The sequence below is a fragment of the Cebus imitator genome, unplaced genomic scaffold (genome assembly GCF_001604975.1).
Source record: "Cebus imitator isolate Cc_AM_T3 unplaced genomic scaffold, Cebus_imitator-1.0 Scaffold45, whole genome shotgun sequence".
NCBI classification, from domain to species: domain Eukaryota; kingdom Metazoa; phylum Chordata; class Mammalia; order Primates; family Cebidae; genus Cebus; species Cebus imitator.
The window spans coordinates 11,744,953-11,754,311 of record NW_016107360.1 but is presented as its reverse complement, the minus strand read 5'-3'; the positions used below and the strand labels follow the sequence as shown (position 1 = coordinate 11,754,311).

Here is a 9,359-nt window from a genome sequence, read left to right as displayed (position 1 = left end):
ATCTCTTGACCTCGTGATCCACCCACCTCGGCCTCCTAAAGTGCTGGGATTACAGGCGTGAGCCACCGCGCCCGGCCGAAACTATATTTTCTATTTTGCAGTTTTATTTCCTTTATGTTTTAAGAATTTTTTAAAATTTTATGTTAGTCTTACAGATTTCCACAGATAAGATTACACCGAGAAATTTTTTTTCTTCAAATATGTGGAACAAAACAAACAGGTATTGTGGAAGGTGGGAAAATAGACACTCAGAAACCAAGGTTTCTTTTGCAGTTATTTGAAAGCACTTATTAAAAAATGTTAACTGACCATAATAAGTATCTTATTTGTTCAGATTTCATTTTTTCTTCTTTGAAACCAAAATATTAGGAACCACAGTTCCAAAGAGCCTTTACCACCAGAGTCAATGTGTTCTCTTCTCCTCTTGTTTGATTTAGGATCTGGGATTGGCACAAGACTCTGCTACCAGCACAAAGAGCCCAATCCTTCTTGGCAGTCTGGCCCATCAGATCTACAGGATGATGTGTGCAAAGGGCTACTCAAAGAAAGACTTCTCATCCGTGTTCCAGTTCCTAAGAGAGGAGGAGACCTTCTGAGTGTGCCCTTTGGCCATGGACAGTGTTGGGAACCAAATTCTGTCTTGGAGTCTCCTAGTTCACTCCACAAGTATATGGATTTAATCAAAGGTCACCTATCTGGTTTTGATTGTCTAGGTCACAGTAATCCCTAGGACTTTTCCCCCATTTTTAAACCGCCTATTCTTTTTGTCTTTTTAACAAACGTATTATCTGATTTTTTTTCTGCAAGCCACTGATAGCCTCTGCTAACTAGCTGAATTGACCTTTTTACAAAGTTTGATCCCTGAGCATCCTCAACTAAGTCATTGAATACTTCAATCAGGATATTATTTGCTTTACTTTACAAATAAAACCAAATATTTTGTCAACAGGATGAAACCCATCTTAAAGGAAAGAAAAGGAATTGGTGTGAAGAGAGAAGTTAGAGAAGGGAAATGCAGTGAATTACTGTCTGTGTCCATCAGGAAGTTTGTCCGGTTAACCAAATGGTTGCGGCATTACCAGGGTTACTGGTTGGTTCTCCAGGGAGCTGATGAAGCAGAACTCGTGCTGCATGTTTTCTTTGTGGACGCAGTCACAGTGTGGTAGGGTATCCCTCACCGACTCCCCACACTCAGCAGACTTGTTTTTATATTTTTTTCTTTCTTGTACATTCTTACTATGTATTTTTTGACTTAAAAAGAATGACATCTTTAGACCCGTTTCAGAGCCAATGATGATACTTGCTTTAGATGATTAATATATTATTATAAATAGAGCTATATTATTTTGAATTCAAATAAATTTCTATGCTGGTAATACTTTCCTGGAGTTTTTGTTTCTTCCCAATCATTTGGCGAACTAATGATCTGAGAAACTGGTGTTCAGACTAACGGGGAAAGGATGGGAATAAAGAGAAAGGAGGAGAGGTCAAAAGGAACAAAGCTCTGAGTTGGCCAGTGACAAGCCAGCATTTTGCTGCTTTCCCTTAATCCTTGGGTATTCGTTTGAATGTTTTTTAGGTTGTCAGCTCTATAGGAATTCAGCCTGCATTAAGTGTAACATGCCCCAATATAGAGCACACTCACCACTTTTCCCACCTCAGCCTCTAGAAACATTCCAGGTAATAGACCTAGGACACCAAAATTTGGCAGAAGTATTACTACTTTCATCATCTTCCTGGTGATAAAAAAATTCCAGGCAATAGTATAAATGCTAGGGATACCATGACAAGACACAAAATTTCTGCCCTTGCAGGGCATAAGTTCTGGTGTCTCATGTGTTTGTGACAGACAAGAAATATATAATGTATTTTTCAGATAAGAAGAACTAAAAAGCAGGATAAAGGGGATGGATAGGGAATCCCAGGGGTATTTTCTTAGGGTGATAAGTTCTCCCCAGTAAGGTGGCAACTGAGCAGAGGTAAGTAAGTGAGTATGCAATGCAGGTATCTGAGGAACAAACATTCCAGGCAAAGGGGACAGAAAGTACAAAGGCCCTGAGATAGGACAGTGCTGAATATGAGGAGGAACAGGGAGGCTGTAAGTGAAGTGACACAGAATGAGGGAAGCCAGATCACATGGGGCCTTGCAGGGTATGTTAGGACCCTGGCTTTTATTCTGAGCAAAATGGGCAATGTATCAGTTAGCTTTTGCTGGATAACAAACCACCCCAAAATTTAGAGGCTTAAAACAACAAACATGTGTTGTTTTTCAAGATTCTGTAGGCTGGCCATATTATTCTGGCCTAGACCAGTTCATCTGCAGCTAGAGGGTCTAGTTTGGCTTGACTCAACTGGCACAGCTGGAATGGCTGTGGCTTCTCCCTATGTGGTCATGCATTCTCCAGGAGGCTAGTGGGAGTTTGCGGAAGCATTCCCAGCAGCAGCACAGGACAAGCTCTGACTTTTTAAGCCTCTGCTTGCTTCATGTTTGTACTGTCCCTTGACCACAGCAAGTGTCATAGCCAAGCCCAGAATCAGCATAGGAGGGGTCTGCATAAGAGTGCGGACATAAAGGGGCATTATAGTGGCCTTTTTGCAAACAACCTATCACAACCAGCCCGTGAAGGATTTTCACCAGAATGATGTGATCTGACCTACTTTTTTGAAGGGATCACTCTGGATGCTGTGTGGAGAAGAGCCTGTAGGGGCAAGGCTGGAAACAAGGAGGCAATAGCAATAATCCAGTTGAGAGGTGGTGGCTGGGACCAGAACATTAAAATGATGGAGGAGGCAGGAAGTGGCTAGATTCTGAACATAGAAAATAGAGCCACTAACTGATGGATGGTATGAGAGAGAAAGTGGGGAGTCAGGGATAACCCCACTGTCAGTGGCCTGAGAAAGTAGAAGAAAAGGAGTTGTCATTTCCTATATGGGGAAGACTGTGGGAGGAAGATTTGGGGAGGATGGTAGAAAGTTTAGGAGAAAAAAATCAGGGATTTATTTGAAATGCCTAATAGACATCTAAGTAAAGAAGAACAAAAGTCCAAGGACTGAGCCCTGTGTTACTGTAACTTCAGTGGTTAGCAAAATGAGGGGGACAAGCCAATGAGACTGAAGAGGAGAGATCAGTCAAGTAGGGAAAAACTTGGGAGCAGTGTCCTGGGAGCCAAAGGAAAACAGTAGTTTAAGGAGGGAATGATTCTCTGATGAGTTGAGTAATAGGGTTGAGAATTAATCATGTGGATTTCACAATGGAGCTTTCATTGGTGACTTTTTCAAGAGTTTTGGCGGAATCTTGGAAATGAAAGCTGGATTGAGAATGGGAGAGGAATTGGAAACAGTAAAGTGAACTCTTGAAGAGCTTTGCTGCAGAGGAAAACAGACAAATGGGATAGACATTGGCAGGAAATAAGGGGTCAAGAGGAGTTTTATTATATTTTTAAAAAAAGAAATATTATGGGATTATACGGATAGAAGTGGAATGATCCAGTAACGAGGGGGACGTAATGACAGCAGAGAGAGGATACTTGCTAAATGGTATCTTTTGAGTAGTTGAGAGGAAAGGGGTTTAACGGTGGCCACATATCTGCAAATTAAAGAAACCAGCAAAAACAGATCAGATCACATGTCAGACTGTCAGCATCTTACGTGAAAGATAGAGTAGAATTATAATCATACAGTTTTCAACACAGAATAAAATAGTTGTGCTGGAAAGGAATTACCTCTGAGTGTGACCCTGTACAAGCCACCCTCTGCTAACCATTCATTTTCTCATCTATGAAGTTGTCATAAACAATCTAGCCTAATAGTAAATGCTTTCCAGAAATGAAAACAAAAGGTATAAGGACACTCACACATGATAGCAAGCATATGGAAAAATTGGAACCCTTATACATTGCTGCTGGGGACATGAAATGGTGCAGCCACTTTGGAAAATAGTTTGGTAGCTCCTCAAAAGGTTAAACAGTGCTGGCACATGATCCAGCATTTTCACTCCTAGATGTATAACCAAGAAAAGAAAAAATACGTCCACACAAAACTTGTACACAAATGTTCATAGCGGCATTATTCATAATAGCCAAAAAGTGGAAACAATCCAAATATCCCTCAACTGATGACTGGATGAACAAACTGGTGTATCTGCACAATGAAACATTACTTGGCCATAAAAAGGAATAAAGTACTGATTGATGCTACCACATGGATGAACTTGAAAGCATGCCAGGTGAAAGAAGGCAGACGCACAGGGCCACGTATTGTATGATTCTACTTATCTGTACTATCAGATAAGAGGCAAATCCAGAGAGACAGTAGCTACATTAGTGATTTCCAGGGACGGAAGAGAGGAAAATGGAGAGTGACTGCTAATGGATATGGAGTTTTTGGGGGGCAGTGATGAAAATGTTCTGGAATTGGTTAGACACAGGGGCTCACGCCTATAATCTCAGTACTTCGGAAGGCTGAGGCGGGCGGATCATGAGGTCGGGAGGTTGAGACCATCCTGGCCACATGGTGAAACCCTGTCTCTACTAAAAAATACAAAAAATTAGCCTGGCATGGTGGCATGTGCCTGAGGTCCCAGCTACTCAGGAGGCTGAGGCAGGAAAATCCCTTGACCCCGGCAGGAGGAGGTTGCAGTGAGCCGAGGTTGCACCACTGCACTCCAGCCTGGGAGACAGAGCGAGACTCCGTCTCTCAAACAAAAGGAAAGAAAAAAAAGTGTTCTGGAATTAATAGTGATGGTTGTACAACTTTGTGAATATATTTAAAAACACTGAGTTGTATACTTTTAAATGGTGAATTATAGCTCAATTAAAAAAAAAAACCTAAGAAAAAAAATCATGAGTTAAGATCTTTTAATAAGTGGTTCTCAACTGGGGTAGTTTTGGTTGCTGGGGGGACATATGGCAATGGCTGGATACATTTTTGGTAGTCACATTTTACTGGCATTTAGTGGGTAGAGGCCAAGAATGTTGCTAAACCTCTTAGAAGGCACAGGACAACACCCACAATAATAGTTATCCTGCCCAAAATGCCAGTCATGCAAAATTTAAGAAACCCTGCTCTCCACAGGACCTGAACTCAGCATATCAAAACCCAAGCTCCTCATGTTCCCCCAAAGCCCTGCTTCTCCTTCTGGTCCTATTCCAGGACTCCTCCCAGGTTTTCAGGGCCCAGCCCTGACTTCTCCACTCCTCCACCCACTCTCCACAGCTAATTCTAAATCTCTAGCACCTATTATAAGCCCTCAAGAGTCCTGATCTAGTGTAGCAGTTCCCAACATTTTTGGCCCCTGGGACTGGTTTTGTGGAAGACAATTTTTCCATGGGCGGTGGTTGGGGGAATGTTTTTGGGATGAAACTGTTTCACCTCAGATTATCAGGCATTAGATTCTTGTAAGGAGCACGCAACCTAGATCCCCCATGTGCAGTTCACAATAGGGTTCAGGCTCCTGTGAGAATCTAATGCAGCCACTGATCTGACAGGAGGCAGAGCTTAGGCAGTAATGCTTGCTCACCGGCTGGCCACTCACCTGCCGTGGGACCCGGTTCCCAACAGGCCATGGACCAGACCAGTACCAGTCCTTGGCCCGAGGGTTGGAGACCCCTGATCTAGGGTACTTCAGTATCTGCAATTGCACCTTTTATTGTTCCTAACAGCCTTTTTAAAGTATAGCGTACATACAATGAAATTTGCTCCTTTTATACAATGAATGGCTTTAGGTAAATTTAGAGTTTCACAACCATCACCACAATTCAGTTTTAGAACATTTCCATCAACCCTCCAAAATCCCTTAAATCCATTTGCAGCCACTCATCCTCCCTGCCCCCAGCCATTGGCAGCTACTAAGCTTTCTGACTCTGGATTTAAAGCTGCTTCTTGGCCTCCAACCTGGTTTTATTTCCCAATTGCTGAGCATTGCTGCAAGAAAGGTCTAAGACTGAAATCCTATCCAGCTATTCCCCTGTTTAAAATGTTTTAGCCTAGGATACAGCCTGAAGTCCCTCAGCATGGTCTCCAAGGGCCTTCTGCTGTGGCTTCTATTCTATTTCACCAGCACCAGTGCCCACAGTACTTGTCTTTCCCCAAGCAGGTCATGCTTTGCACACCTCAGTACATTTGCACATGTCATTTCCTTCATTTGGAATGCCCTTCACCTCCCCTCTGGCACTGTGACTAGTTTAGCACTGCCATCTGCTAAAAAGCCTTCCTCAGCTAATTCAGACTCAGTCTGTTTTCAAAGCCCCTTATTGGTATCTTTCTCATCATAGCACTTGCCCTGTTACATTGTATTTGTAGCTTTCCTCATTTGTCTTCCTCACCAGACTGTGAGCTCTCCGAGGGCACAGAATATGTCTTATCAGCTTTGAGGTTTGCCCTGAGTTCAGCACCTAGCATTAAGAGTTCGACAAGCATTTGAATAAATGAGTGAGTGAAAGGTAGGGCATTACATTTATGTTAGGTGAACTACTGGCCGCATAAAAGTTTTCTTAAAGATTCTTGCTTAGCAGACCAAGTTTATTAGTCAAAAGTTTAGGTTATACTGTTGAAACTGGAGAAATTCTGAGAAAGAGAAAGTCTGTATTTTGGGTAGCAAACATTTATGCACATTATATACATTAAGTACATTGATGTACTTTAAACATCAACTTGCACAGATAAAGCATGCACCTATTTCCCCTTATGGAGCATAGCAGTTGCAAATGTAATCCTACATAACATGCTATGTAGGCCTTAAGGCATGAGGTGAATCTCAGAATAAGCCAGATGTGATTTATTCAAGGGAGTCTGTAAATAGGTGTTTGGGAGACTCTTTGCCATACTACTGATCTGACACCATTATAATGGCACATACGGCTCAGCACAGCCGAGTCCACATGTAAGTGAACACACCAAATGAACTGGCCATTCTTCTCATTGCACAAATTTCTATCTTGTTTTCTAAGCAATCAGAAATGTGTAGAATATGTCCACATTATAGGGGGAAGAAAGGCAAATTTTATCAGAGAATGGGGCAAAATTATCCATGTGCATAAATTCTACCCAGGCTACTGTCCGAAGCCTGCTGCTGCTCAGGAAAACCGCAGTTACTATCAGCCTCAGCTGCAGTAACTGCACCCTTGAGCATTCTCAAATGGCCAGCCAATGGGGAGGCGTCTGCCTGAGTGGGGTTTTTAGCCATCTTTCAGTTCAATTGAAGAGGGAGCTTAAGGACATCATAGGGATTTGTAACATTCCATGCAAGGTGTCAGGCCCATAAACTAGCGTGTCCATCATACCGATGCGCAAGTGGACTCGTCTCTCATTGGTGGCAGGCAGGTTGAAGATGACCTTTTGCTATGTAATTGTATTCATCATTTAATAATTCAAGAATATCTAAAAAGGATGAAGACTTCTTTATTCAGATTACAGCATTAATAGGAAAACACAGTAAATCAGAAGCCCTTTGAAACCAGCCTACAGGGAGTGCTTTCAAATGTCTTAGTTACCAGAAGCGTTCCCAGGCTGGGAGACAGAAGACCTGAGTTCTAGCCCTTGGTCGGCACTAAGCTGTGTGTATTGTAGATCTGTTTCCTTCTCTTTAAAATGAGGGCATCCCATTGATCTTCAAGGTTTGTTTTAGCTCTAAAAATCTGATTCCCCTTAGTTAAGGGTTTAAGAAAACATGAGGCATATGCTTCTGACAGTTTTTGGACTCTCTCTGGTTAGGTATTATTTATTGCTCATATAGTCATCTCATTTATTAAGGTTTTTTTTTATAGCCAGGAATAGATTCAGAGATCAATACATTTTTATTAATGATAGTCTGTCATGCCTGGTAAAGAGATGGCAAGAAAGCTCATCTAGAATGAGCCACTTGAATAAACTTGACACATAAGCTTAGCTACGGGCTGTATTTTGGCAGGCTTTTCTGTGAAATAATGACATTGGCAGAGGAAGAAACTGTGGAAACCTTCTTCACAGCCAGACTCATAAAATCAAAAGGCAGGTTTGGGGTGTGTTTCTCAGCCCTGGCTGTATATGCAAATCCCATGACTTTTTGAGTGTAGCATTTTATCTTCAAAAGGACAAAATTTGGCATTTGCTGTAGTCATTAAAAATGATAAATGCCTAAAATACTTTAGAGTTTGGATTATTGTAGGTTAGAATAAATATTGTGTCAATACTAAACAAGATTTTAGAGTGGAAAATTTCTCATGGACATTGTCAAATCAAAACTTAAAGTATTTTCACTATTTTCCCTTTAATCATAGGAATTGAGCATAATTGTTGCCAGTTCTCCTTGTAAAAATGATGGTCTGGGCCTTTTGGAAGTGAATTACTCCTCCCAGAACCATTAAGAGATAGCCTTGTGCCCTGAAAGAGTTAATTCACTTCCAGACAGAGCTTTTCAGCCCCTTGGAGGAGTTCACATGATATCAAGTTCACTAATCTTTTACAGTTGTTTTGTGCCTCTTGAACTTCGTTTGCATACCATTTGTGGATAGCGCTGAAGTATTCTGTGGTAATTTTAGACTATTTGAGATCTTTTCCAGAAATTTCACCTTAGCGTTCCAATCCCAGGGACTCCAGAGCAAATGCAGCTTTAATCTCTCTCTCTCCCCTCTTAGTGACCTTAACCCTGACCTGAGGTCCGCTCTCTATAAGTGCCAAACATGATTCATTCTCCTTGCTTGGTTTAGTTTTGTTCCTTTAATGAGCCAAGATGACCAGGGAGACCAGATAGCTTATTTGTGCTAATGTAAGTATGCTCCACTAGTTAACTCCTGACTCATTTATTTGGCTTTTACTTTTGCCTAGAATTGACCCCTTGTCTCAGGGATGAAGCATCTAGTCTTAGACAAAGAGATGCAAACAGTTAACATAAACAAGAGTCAGGATACAGACTACTACCCGAGAGTGAAACGCAAAACTAACTGCTAGAGAGGGAGACGATCTTAAATCCTGTACCTTAACTGCCATATTATAGCTCCAGTAGAAGCGTTCATTAACATGTTTCATTACACAGCTCCAGCCTGGTGTGCTCCGGCTCAGACTACTTTCCTCCTGTGAGTTCTAGGAGCCATCATGTCTCCAAGTTAAAATGTTTTGTGTTTGTCACTTTGTGATCCGAATGTCTCATTTCTCCAGCCTCTGTAACAGAATTTCTGATTCTGTTTTTCTGTGCAGGCATGTTTTTCTGACTTGAGTTTAATACATAGTCTCTGAATTTTTTTTTCAAAGTTGCAGTGGCAGAACTGGGCCATCAAGGACGCTTAGAAGGTGATAAGCTGGAAGAGACTTTTAAGGAGAAGATTTACGATGGGTTTAGCTTCCCTGTTGTCCAGCTTGCCACTTTCAGCCCAATTCATTTCGGA

The 9,359-nt window shown here is 41.7% G+C and overlaps 1 protein-coding gene across 1 annotated transcript in view; it reads left to right on the top strand.

Moving 5' to 3' along the window:
* Positions 1-1,381, top strand: part of HIBADH (3-hydroxyisobutyrate dehydrogenase) — a 138,702-nt gene extending 137,321 nt beyond the window's left edge. The window contains exon 8 of the mRNA XM_017526866.2: positions 438-1,381. Coding sequence (XP_017382355.1) covers positions 438-596 — 159 coding nt within the window. The 3' untranslated portion in view covers positions 597-1,381. The remainder of the gene's footprint in view (positions 1-437) is intronic.
* The last annotated feature ends 7,978 nt before the right edge of the window (positions 1,382-9,359 follow it).